Below are 12,846 nucleotides of genomic sequence, written 5' to 3'. Positions count from 1 at the left end.
TGCTGCTTTCCCAGGCCACAGCAGGGAGCTGGATGGGAAGTGGGGCCACTGGATTTGAACTGGCACCAACACCGGATACTGGTGCTATGGGTGTGAGCTTAACCTATATATTACACCATGACACCAACCCCAGAAAACAAATTTTTAGAGAAATCACCCCAAAAAATTAAGAAACACTCTCAGACAAATGAAAGCACACACGACCAACATGTGCAGGCTGGGAAAAAGCAACCACAAATGTGTGAATTAGAAGAGAGGGGGCTGGCAGAATGGTGGAGTGGGCGAAGTGCTGCTTGGACTGCCCATATCCCATACTGGAGATCCGATTTGAGGCCCACCTTAATCTACTTCCAATCTAGCTCCATGCTGATGCATCCTAGGAGCTAGTGGAGGGTGGCCGAGTGCCTGGGCCCCTGCCACCCACGTGTGAGACCCAGCTGGAGTTGTAGGCTTTGGACCTTAGCTTAGCTCAGCTCTTACAGGCACTTTGCAGAGTGAACCAGTGCACGGAAGTTCTCTTTCTGCCACTCTGCTTTCAAATCAATAAATCTTACTTTAAAAAGAAGATTCTAAATCAATATAATACCTTAAGAAACCAGGGAAAGAGAAATATACTAAATCTAAAGGAAGCAGAAAGAAGGGTTAGGATAGAGATAAATGAAATAGAGGCTAGAAAAGCAAAAGAGGAAATCCAAGAAATTAAAAATTGGTTCTTTGAAAACACCAATAAAAATGACCAATCCTTAGATGGATTGCCAAGAAAGACAAAAGACTCAAATGACTAAAATCAGAAACGAAAGAAGGGACACCACAACCTACATGTTGTTCTAACATGTGTCTTTCATGAATTTTTTGGAAGCGTCCTTGGTGCTGTGGCACAGTGCATTAAGCCACCGTCTGCAGTGTCAGCATCCCCTATGGATGCTGGTCCAAGTCCTGGCTGCTCTGATTCCCATCCAGCTTCCTGCTGATGTGCCTGGGAAAGCAGTGGAGCATGGCTCAAATGTTTGGGCCCCTGCACCCACGTGGGAGACTGGAAATACATTCCTGGGCTACTATGCCCATGTGGGGAGTCTCCGCTATTTCTCCCTTCTCTGTAACTCTTTCAAATATATAAATTATTTATTGCACTTGAACAAACCTTTAATTGGATTTTCTACCAACTTTTTCAAGTACTCTCATATGTGTGGTATCAACAGAGGCTGTGTTAGAAAGCCCATCTCCAAGGTGCTGTGTGAGCTGGCTGCCCCCACCCACGCTCACGTGATGACCGTCTCATTTCTCTGGAGCTCCATAGGGACCTGGGGGCCTTGTGGACAAGGCAACAAGGCCCTTCCTCCATTGTCCCTTGGTCCCCTCGGTGAGAGCCTCCACGGCCCCATTTTGGGGCTTGGGTCTCTCCCATCGCAGAACAGTCAACTGCAGTAATGCAAGCTCCCCTGAGTGGTGGTGCTGGAGGGGAAGGATACGGGTGTGTTCAGTTCCAGGGTTTGCATCCCTTGCGCTGGGGGAGCCTGCAGCCTGGGAGCTCCCCCTAAGGCTCACCCACACTTCCTCATTCCTATTTCCCGCTAAGGTGCTGCTGTTAACAGAAAGGGCGTAACTCTCCACACCTCTCGGCTCTCTGGACACGCAGGCATGCCCATAACTGACGGGCACGTGTGTTTATGTGCCTGCTGTGCGTCGGACACCGCGTGAGCTGGTTCTGGATGGCCTATAAATGCAATCCCATGCTGCTAACTCTCTCCTTAAACAGTTTTTATTTTCACATATGAATGTTATGTTCAGACGAAAGCGAGTTTTACTGCGTTGGGCGAAGTCCTTACAGTTTTACAAAAAAAACAGAAGGGCAAAGACTTTGCATCCGGGAGTCCCGGGAGTGTTTCCAGGGGGCAGGCCTAGTATGGGGGTGGGGGAGAGCAGAGACAAGCTCCGCAGGGGACAAGGCAGCTCACTGTCCCTGTCCCCTGGCCGCCAGTCCCACCTGCAAGGCTGCTGTGTCCCTGCATACTTGGCAGCTCAAACAGTGGCGTAAGCATCAGTGTTTTGGGTCTAAATATTAAATGAAAACTTCCACCTGCTAAGGGAGGTGAGTGAGGCTCCTCGGGGTCGTCGCCTGGGGGTGACAGCCCCACAGGCCTGCAGCCTCACTGCAGCCACAGTCCCCGCTGCTTCCCTTGCCCTTCCAATTCTTAAAGGACTTTTATTTAAAGTCAACATTTGCAAGTTTTTTTCTTTTTAAGATTTATTATTTATCTTACTTGAGAGGGGAAGACAGAGAGATTTTCCATCTGCTAGTTAATTCTCCAAACGGCCGCAAGGCTGGAACTGAGCTGATCTGAAGCCAGCTTCTTCTGGGTCTCTCATGTGGGTGTGGGGGTCCAAGGACTTGGGCCATCCTCGACTGCCTTCCCAGGCATAAGCAGGGAGTTGGATGGGAAGTGGAGCAGTTGCGACTAGAACTAGTACTCACATGGGATGCTGGCATGGCAGGTGGAAGCTTAACGTGCTATGCTATCACACCAGGATCAGGATTTTTAATATATTTTATTTATTCAAAAGGCAGAGCTAAAGGGAGAGGAGGACATACACAGAGAGAAAGAGAGAAAGAGAGAGAAAAAGAGAGATTTTCCATTTGCTGGTCCACTTCCCAAATGGCCACAATGGCCAGATCTGCGCCACTCTGAAGCTGGGAGCCAGGAGCTTCTTCCAGGGACCCGAGGGACTTGGACTATTCTCTGCTGCTCTAGCAGGACATCAGCAGAGAGCTGGATCAGAAGTGGAGCAGCCAGGACTCGAACTGGCACCCACATGGGATACTGGTGTAGCAGATGGAGGCTTAATGTGCTAGGCTACAACATTGGCCCTTTTCCCTTCCAGTTTTAAGACAGTCATTCTGGCACTCTGCAGGGTCCTGGAGGATCCCTGGGAGGGGCTGGGGAGCCACCCGCCACTGCCTGCTCAGCTGACCTCCTACTGGGAGTCGCCTGGCAGCTCAGAGAACGGCCTGCCAACTCTGCTTTGGGAGCCTATGGGTTATCAGCACAGTTTTCGACCATCGGCCTCCCAACCAGCAAGGTGCACGGGGCAGCAAGAAGCCCAGAATACAGAAGTGTACCACAGAGCGAAGCATTTCCAAGGTGAAGTTTCCCACGGTGGAACCCCATCACCACCCTCTCCCAGCCCAATCTCAAAGGAGGAGTAGCAAAGCAGGGGACAAACCAAAGAACACAAAAGGATGATCCTGAGGAGGTAAGACGTGTCCCTGTGAGGAACTCGGTGGACACGGTGGCAGGTTACTGGTCTCAGTAATGACCACTGGTGTCCTGAGGGCAGGCCGTGGCCTCTAAGCGGCTCCTGCCCTGATGGGGAGGGCGTGGGCTGTGTGTGTGTGAGGACAAGGGCTGCCGCCGAGTGCCTGTTTCTGCGTGGCTTGTGACTTCAGAAGGATTTGTATATCTTTAAATATGAGGGGGGAAAACCCACAGCCCTGGTGACATGAAAATTGCATGTCCTTCACAATCTGAGTGTCCACAAATAGCTCTGCGGGTACGTGGCCGCGTCCAGCTGTCTGGGTGCCGTGGACAGCCACCCCGTGCAGGCAGGCCTGGGTGCGCCTTCTCCGCCCTGCTGGGGACAGTCGGCCGACCCCCGTTCTAAATTGAGCTGTGCTGCCTTCCACCAAAGGCTGCCTTTAGGCTGGCTCTTCCTAAAGGACCCATGCCTGCAGGTCAGGCTCCACATGCGACCGCAACAGACCACAGCAGACCATAGCGGCGACGCATGCAGGAGGTGCGAGCGGGAGCGCCCGCTACTGCCACCTGCAGGTAAAGAAGAAAACGGCAGGCAAGGAGGCCAGGCAAGAACAGCCTGGGCCTTCCCAGAGTGTTCCCTCCATGGGCCTCTGAAAACCTGTGCCCCTGCCTGATGCTATCACTGAGCAGCATGCAGACTTTTACCTCACTCAACAAGAGCCTGTCTTCCAGTGTCCCCTTCAGGGGCGGACACTGCCCAGATGGCGCAGGGCAGAGCTGGGCAGAACAGGATGGCCAGTGGCTGTTCTTCCGGTTCTCTCAAGGAAGAACGTGCAAGCGCTTTCACAGCATAAAAGTCATGGTCAGTCCTCAGCCTCTGCCATGCACCTCCTTTGCAGCTGCCCCCTGCACACGGACTGCCACATAGGTGAGCTGGGCTCTCGCAGTGAGGGAATGTACTCTAACAACGCACACAGCGGAGTGGCCAGCTTGGGCCTTGGCCAGGAGCCCGAATCACCAGCATTCCCTCCCAGAGCGAGAGGAGCCGAATGCCTGCCCTTGGGAGCAACACTCCTGGTGGACACTGCCCCTATTCTCCAGCATGTACAGCACTGTGCCGGCTCTCTGAGATGTGGGCAGCCTGCCCTCCTGTTAGGGTGGCTGGGCAGGCACTAGCCTGTGTGCATGAGGGCAGTGGAGGAAAACAAGAATTTGTTCAGATAATGCATCTCTGTGTGGTGGAATGGGGAAGTCAGCCCTGAGAGCGGAGCAGCCGTCACTGTTGTAGCCACAGCACCTGCCAGGCGATGCTGTCAGCTGAGTCCCAGCCCTGCCCTAGGGTCTCCCCTGCCGGCACCAAAAAGGCTACGAGGTCCAGTAACGCTGTCCACATAAGGTTCCCACATCCAGATACTCCCAATCACAACCTGCCAGAGAAGGAGGAGGGGAGAAGACACGGAGCCAGGCTTGTGTCTATGAGAACCCCAGCCGGAAGCTGGAGTACATTTCAGCCCTTTCCTGAGATGCCTGCCTGGCCGAGCAGGTACATGCTTGGCAGCACGCCTGCCGCTTGGCTTTCTTGTGGGAAGACAAGAAGCTCTGAGAAGCCGCTTCTATCCATGCCCCACTCTGCACCTGGCTTTGCCCCTCCACGCCGCTGGGCCACCCTGGCCATGGCTCAGCGTGAGCTCCTGAGATTCCTGGAAGCCCTGGTACCTCCCCTTTTGAGGCCTGGCCATGCAGACAGTGGTCCAAGTGAGACCAGTGGAGAGTGAAGGCCAGCCTGCACACGAGGGGAGGCCCGCAGAACCCACGGCACAGCAGCTGAACGCCCACCTGGGGGAGCAACGGCTGCCCCCAGAACTTGAAGGGCAAACACAGAGGGAATCTACCTCCACTCCCTGCCCCTTCTCGCCTGATCCCTCTTGGCATAGTCTGGCAGGAGTGTCCCAAAAAGGGCCAGGAGCCAAGAGCCTCCCACTTACTTCATCATCTTCTTCTTCGTCATCGTCAGATTCGAGAACGCCATCTGCCAGCTCTTCTGTAAAGAAATCAAAGAATTGGTGGTGTGCCACCAATGCGGCAGCGCCTGGACCCAGGTGACCCTGAAGCCATGGAAGAGCCCTGGTCTGGGTGCAAGGGCTTGGCTAAGGAGGAGGGAGCGGCCAAGCAGACAGGGTGTAGGGCAACCCCAGCCAGCATGGAAGCTCGTTTCATTTTCCTGTGATACCAGAGTGAAGCTTGCAGCCAGGCATGAAGCTGTTGTAGAAAATAAAGTTGCATTCTTCACCCCCTCTGGATGTGCTTTGTAAAAATGGAACAAAGGGTTGTTTGTTTTTTCCCTGCCTACCAGTGCACGAGATGCTCAAGCAAACCATGGCCCGCTCAGTGGCTGCCTCTGACCAAGAGCCGTTGGCCAGCCTGGTTTGTGCATCCTGTGATGCTCCTCCTGGCTACAGGCTGTGATTGCCATGGGCTTTAAAAGCTCCCCTCTTTCAAACTCTAGTTTCACTTGTGTGTGGAGGGGGAGCACTGCCTGGAGGAGTTGTCCAGGCCAGGAGCCATGGAATCCCATGGGCTTCTGAGCCTGCTCTGTTGCTGGACTTTGGTCAAGCATTGTGATCTTCCATTCACGTGCTGGACAGGGTGTTCGCCCTGGGACTTGGGGAGAGGACTGCAGGTATCAGAGCAGGCCACTCAGGGGAGTCTCAGGCAGGTGGCCATAGCTTCCCTGCCAGCCTCACTCCATTGGAGGCTTCCCTGGCCCTCCTCTCCTGCTTAGTATGGGATGTGTGTTGCTATGGTACTGGGAGGAGGGAGACAGAAAAGGATCACAGTCTCTTCCTGTGCCGCCAGTTGGCAACATGCATTTTGTGGGAGGATGATGTCTCTTCCACAGGGGTGCTAGAAAGACTGGCATCTGGTCCTGGGGCCATTGGGAGGGACAGGTTTTAGGAGAAATGACCGTGTGCCTGCCATGGGACAGGCAATGACCAGCCTCTGGCCCTCTGGCCTGACTTCCCTTGCAGGTTCCCCTGCGGCTTCCCACCTCCCAAGGAACCTCCCAGGTGACCTTCTGAGAGGTGGGAATTACATGGCAGACATCTGACTTCCTCTTCCTTTCACCTTCTCCCCTGGAGACTACTGCCAGACTGTGAAGATGGCACATTCTCCTTGCCATCCACACTAACCAGCAACAAAGCTCACCGCTTGCTTTGTGACCAATCCCAATACTCGCTCCGTCAACAGATGATGGCCTGAGAACTGCAGGGGTTAACCCCAGACAGGAATTCATGATCACACGCCCAAAGCAGCCAAGCTTCTTACGGGGCTTTGATTCCCCCAGGCAGGGGCCCCAGACATTATTCCCTAACCTAATCTCCATCCAAATCTCTCCCACACTGGTCTCCTGAATAAACCTGCCCCCTCACATCAGCTCTGCTTTTGCAGGGTGTATGCATGGGGGGAGCCACGCCCTGGAAAAGCCCAGGGCTCTTTGCCAGAGGCTGACACAGAGACGAGGCCCAGGCTTTGGCAGGGAACTGACCGGAATTCAGCTGCTTGAGGATGAACTGCACCTGGCGGATCATCTCCGCGCGGCCTTCCTTGATGAAGCAGTGAAGGATGTCTTCCATGCCCTAGAGGGTGACGGAGAGCGACAGGTGAACATCTCGGGGTTGGAGAGAGACCACTTCTCAGTGGGCAGTTTTCACCTGACCTAAAAAATCATTTTCAATTGGCTAATCCTCTACCTACAGGCGCTGGCATCCCATATGGGTGCTGGTTTGTGTCTTGGCAGCCCCAGTTCCCATCCAGCTCTCTGTCTGTGGCCTGGGAAAGCAGTCAAGGAGGGCCCAAAGCCTTGAGACCACGTGGGAGACCCAGAGGAGGCTCCTGGCTTTGGATCAGCTCAGCCCTAGTCACCGCAGCTGCTTGGGCAGTGAACCAGTGCATGGAAGATCTTTCCCTTTATCTTTCCTTTTCTCTGTAAAATCTGCCTTTCCAATAAAAATAAGTCTTTCTTTCAAGGTAGGGAGATCTATACAGTAACACTGCTCTGGGCCAATAGCTGTTTCTTCAATCGAAGTGCTTACAATAAAACGGCAACAATGGGCTTAATTGTAATTACAGCGAAAACCCACTTGTGAATTTTACTGTGTCATCACCTGTAGTTTTGGTAACATGCTGTGTTCTGGGAGGTGCTTTCTGTCCTAAGTTTATACGCTGCTTTCTGGCATCTGGCATCTGGCATCACACTGACAGTGCCTGAGCCCTCCATGTGCTGCTTCAAGTGTTCTCTTTGAAACGTGAAACCATGTGTTTAAAAAGCAAAGAAACGAATAAAATAGAAACACTCTCAAAATAGACTCTCTTCTATAATTTTACCAAAGGGATTATAAAGTTACTACATCCTGCGTTATGCCCTTCGTTTTCATACATGATGCCAGAATGCTGACTGGTGGAATTCCAGGGGAACAGAGAGGTGAGACATGGTGGAGGTGCAGGGTCTGCCAGCCCTCCGGCTGCCTCCCGATCTGAATGAGCTCGCATGGCTGTAACCGACCGGCCTTTTCTGCCAAGTGAAGCTGCAGATGCGCTGGGTGCCCATCACCCAAAGCAGATCTTGGGTAAGATGCTGTCACTAGTGTTGGAACTAGGCACTTCCCCCAAGTTGCCTAATTCTCGCAGCCTGTTTGTTCACCTGTAACAGGCAGGTGGCTGCCTGAGTCACTATGAGGTTTTTAAAAGACAAAGGGAGTGACTGGGTTTTAGCTCTGCAGATGCATGTGCCTGGACATTGAACTGGGCATGTGAGACCTATCCGTGCCACTGTTTGCAAATGATACTTAATAAACCAGCACCTGGTCCAGTGCCCACAAGTTGGTAGAGACCCCAATGCAAGGCCAAGGCTGTGCTTGTGACATATGGCAGCAGCCTGTGGTTGGGCGCTTTGGTGGCCGGAGCAAAGGGAGTGAACAAGGCTCCCAGGGACAGTGGCAAGAAGGGCAGAGGGTTCGTACAGAACCTTGGGGATTGAGGTTGTTCACCTGCGGGCAGAGTAGGGCAGCCCCGCAGAGGCTGGGCAGGGGTGCTGTGTGTCACGTGCTCACTGGTGGAATGACGGGGGACTCACTCTGGCCCTCCTCATCCTCTGCCCAGAGGTCGCCTTTGCAGGCAGGTGTCCGCTCACATACGCACATCTTATCATTCTCACACACTTTCACCTGTTTCTAAGCCAGCCGTTACTTGTACAAAAATTTCCTCTTGGTAAGCAGGAGGACTATCTGCAGAAACTTTCTTAACAGAACATTCTCTGGTGAGAAACTCCACTTATTTTTTTAAAGCCACATATCTTTGGTAATATCTAATCTAAACCTCAGATCAATATACCAAGTCATAAAACCGAAATAGTGTCTTTTTCTGAAAGTAGTATTTGTCACTTCCGGTGTTTTTGGACAATTAAAAACACCCAGGCAAATGGAAAGGACAGGACCGGCTCAGAGTGTGACAATGAGAAACCGAGAGTATGCAAACATCAAGGAAATGAGGAACTGACACACTTCCACCAGCAGTTTCAATAAAACATTTGTCATAAAGACACGGGCTGAGTGTCCCTTCTACAAAACGCCTGGACTTCAGAAGACCGCAGAATGAACAATGCAAGAGATGCCTGACTTTGAAACATACTACAAAGCTCCACCAGTTAAAACAGCATAGTACTGGCACAAGACAGAGCCACAGACCAATGGAACAGAATTACAGACCCTCGAATCTATACATCTACAAGGATGTGAAGAATGTGCACTGGGCCCAGGGGCCTAGCGGCTAAAGTCCTCGCCTTGAACACGCCGGGATCCCATATGAGCGTCGGTTCTAATCGCGGCAGCTCCACTTCCCATCCAGCTCCCTGCTTGTGGTCTAGGAAAGCAGTCGAGGACGGCCCAAGGCTTTGGGACCCTGCACCAGGTTCCCGGCTTCGGATCGGCACAGCACCGGCCGTTGCGCTCACTTGGGGAGTGAAACATTGGACAGAAGTTCTTCCTCTCCGTGTCTCTCCTCCTCTCTGTATATCTGACTTTGTAATACAAATAAATAAATCTTTAAAAAAAAAGAATGTGCACTGAAGAAGGGACAACCTTTTCGATCACTGGTTCTGGGAAAACTGTGTATCCACAAGGAGAATGAAACCAGACCCTCATCCTTCACTCTAGGAAAAAAACTCCAAATGGGTTATGGAGTTAAATGTAAGGCCTGAAATACTGCAACCATTGAAAGATGACAAAAAGAAGACACTTCAGGACACTGGAATGGCCCACAGTTTACTGACTTGGCCTCAAAAACACAGGAAGCAAAAGCAAAAATGGACAGTTGGGATTTCAGCAAACTAAAGAGCCTCTGAAGGGCCCATGCTGTGGCCTAGCGGGTAAAGCCACCGTCTGGGATGGCAGCTGATTTAAGTTCCTGCTCCTCCACTTCCGACCCAGCTCCCTGCTATGGACCTAGGAAAGACAGGGGGAAGATGGCCCAGGTGTCTAGGCTCCTGTCATTCACATGGGAGACCAGGATGAAGTTCTTGGCTTCTGATGGCAGCCTGGCACAGTGTGGCTGTTGCAGCCACCTGGGTAATGAACCAGCAGATGCAAGATGCAAGTGCATTCTCTCTCTCTCTTCCTTGCTCTTTCACTTTGGAACCTGGATATTCAAATAAATAAATCAATCTTGAGAGAGGGTGCTGAGCAAAAGGAAACAATAACAAGACAATACACAGAATGGGAGGAGAAAGTTACAAGCTGCACCTCTCCCAAGGGGTCAACACCCTGATTCTGTGAACTCAAACCCAACAGCAACAAGCCCAGTCCTTAAACTCAGACAGCAGAGGCACACGGACACTTCTAAAAGGAAGGTACACAATCGGCCCAGGGATACAGCAACAAAGGCTCAGCATTACTGCTCATCGGGAAAACGTGAATCAAAACCCCACACTGGGACATGACCTCCCCCCAGCAGGGCTGATAACTGCTGCCAGGCAGACAAGAGGACAGGTGCTGGAGAGGAGGCGGAGAGAAGGGACTGCTGGCACGCCGTTGGCACGCTGCTGGCATGCCGCTGGCAGGAATGTAGATCAGAACAGCCGCTGCAGAAAACAGCAGGGGGCTCCTCAAAATACAAATCTCATACCTCGTGATGCATCAGGCCCACTCCTGCAAACAGAGCCAAGGGAAATGAAATCCACCTGCCAACGAGACATCTACCCCAGCGTGTTTAATGTAGCACTCCTCAAAGCACCCAGGACACAGAGCCAGCCTCGATGCCCATCCACTGAGGAGATTAAGAACAGCATGGGACAATCACGCTGTGGAATGCTCCTCAACCCTGAAGAAGGATGGAATCTTCCTATCTGAAACAACAATGTGGAACTGGGGGGTCATTATGCTGAATGAGAGAAGCCAAGCACAGAAAGACACATGGCACATACTCTCACTCATAGGCTGGGCCTGCAAAAGAGGCGCTGTGTTGAAGCTAGACGTATAATGGTGGTTGTTGAGGACTGCACAGGGGGGAGGGGAAGTGCGGGGCAACGGGTGATCAGCAGGGGCCGGGCCACAGCTGAGAGCATCACACAGTTGTGGGGTTCCACCAAACAGCAGGGTAACCACAGATGATACTGACACACTGTATTTCTCCAGGAAAAAGAGACTAGGAGGCAGAACTGTGGATGTTTTTAACCATAAAAAAATGTTAAATGCTTCAAGAGATAAATATATTCACACTGACTGGACAATGGCAGGCCCCGTGGTCCTGGGACAGGCCCCGGCAGTGCTGGGACGCTCCTTGGGGCTGCATGGCTTCCAAGTTCAGATCCTGCCCTAGTAAAGATTCGGGAGGCCATCCTGGCCCATCATGTGGGGTTCACTGGGGTTAGGATGTCAGCCGGCGAGGGACCCAGGGCTGACAGGGTCTCCAGGCCTGGATACAGGAGACTGTGACGGGCAGCAGCACAGCCTGTTCACCTCACTGCTGCTCCAGCCTCTGACCTTGGTTGTGTCTTAAAGCTCAAATGGGCTCCAGGGACCTCACTGCTTCCTCCCTCTTTTTTAGGGTGGTCCCACTGTAAGAGTACAATAACAGCACTTTGTAACACAATTTTAATGTATATTCCGTCCCCCAAGCATGCAAACGTCTCATACAGTTGCACAAACAATTCTCACAATGCCACATTCCGCTTTTAGTCCTCATTACACACTGACATTTTCCACACTGCCCTCACGCTGTCTTTCCTAAGCAGCATCTTCAGTGGCTATTACTGTTCTGACCAGAACAACCACAATGTCATCAGCAAGCCCTTTCTGGCCATCTATGTCTGATGCTTCCAGTGCCTTGCTGCATGTGAAAATGCCAAGGGGGGCCCGGTTCAAAGGCTCAGTTACTTAAATCCTCATCTTGCAAGTGCCAGGATCTCAGGTGGGTGCTGATTCATGTCCCAACTGCTCCACTTCCCATCCAGCTCCCTGCTCCTATGTGACAGACCTGGAGGAGGCTCCTGGCTCCTGGTCGGCTCAGCTCTGACCATCACAGCTATTTAGGGAGGGAACTAGTGGATGGGAGATCTTTGTCTTTCCTTCCCTTTGTAAGTCTGCTTTTCCAATAAAAAATAAGTAAATCTTAAAAAAAAAATGACAAGGGTGGGGCCAGTAACGTGGCATAGTAGGCTAAGCCTCTACCTGTACTGGCATTCCATATAGATATCAATTCATGTCCTGCTGCTCCGCTTCCCATCCAGCTCCCTGCCCATGGCCTGGGAGAGCAGTAGAGGATGATCCAAAGCCTTGGGACCCTGCACCCACATGGGAGACCTAGAAGAAGCTCTGGGCTCCTGGCTTGATTGGCTCAGCTGTGGCCTCTATAGCTATTTGGGGAGTGAACCAGCAGATGAAGATTTTATCTCTCTTTCTGTGACTCTGTCTTTAAAATAATAATAACAATAATAATAAAAGTGCTAAGCGCTCCTCCCTGCATCAACAACCACATTAAAACCAATGAGTTGAACATGGCACAGTAGCCTAGTGGCTAAAGTCCTTGCCTTGCACACGCTGGGATCCCATATGGTTACTGGTTCTAATCCCAGCGGCCCCGCTTCCCATCCAGCTTCCTGCCTGTGGCCTGGGACAGCAGTCGAGGACTGTCTCAAAGCCTTGGGACCCTGCACCCACGTGGGAGACCTGAGAGAAGCTCCTGGTTCCTGGCTTCAGATCAGCTCAGCTCCTGCTATTGTGGCCATTTGGGGAGTCAGTGAATGGAAGGTCTTTCTGTCTCTCCTCCTCTCTCAATATAAATAAGTAAATAAATAAATCTTAAAAAACATACAAAGAAACAATGAGTCCCAGACCAGTACTGTCATGTTTTTTCCAAGTATCTGGGAGCTGCTGCCCACAGCACCAAGGCCAGGAGCATCCGAGGATGTGGCCTGGCTCCTGTGCCCCGGCTTGGCTCCTGAGCACATGTTACGGTGCTGAGGCGAGGATGGATGAGGCAGCCAGGTTGCCTCACTTATTGTCTCGCATCCCCAAAATGCTCTGTTGCCAAGTAGCAG

General features: G+C 52.0%; 1 protein-coding gene across 1 annotated transcript in view; it reads right to left on the bottom strand.

Moving 5' to 3' along the window:
- ARMC9 (armadillo repeat containing 9) overlaps positions 1-12,846 on the bottom strand; it is a 98,467-nt gene that overhangs the window by 33,080 nt on the left and 52,541 nt on the right. Inside the window, exons 18-19 of the mRNA XM_004577203.4 lie at positions 6,802-6,892; positions 5,240-5,295 (exon numbers count right to left, since the gene is read on the bottom strand). Coding sequence (XP_004577260.2) covers positions 5,240-5,295; positions 6,802-6,892 — 147 coding nt within the window. The remainder of the gene's footprint in view (positions 1-5,239; positions 5,296-6,801; positions 6,893-12,846) is intronic.

Source organism: Ochotona princeps, chromosome 5 (genome assembly GCF_030435755.1).
Source record: "Ochotona princeps isolate mOchPri1 chromosome 5, mOchPri1.hap1, whole genome shotgun sequence".
Taxonomy (NCBI): domain Eukaryota; kingdom Metazoa; phylum Chordata; class Mammalia; order Lagomorpha; family Ochotonidae; genus Ochotona; species Ochotona princeps.
The sequence above is the reverse complement of the archived record's forward strand: the minus strand, read 5'-3'. Positions and strand labels throughout refer to the sequence as shown.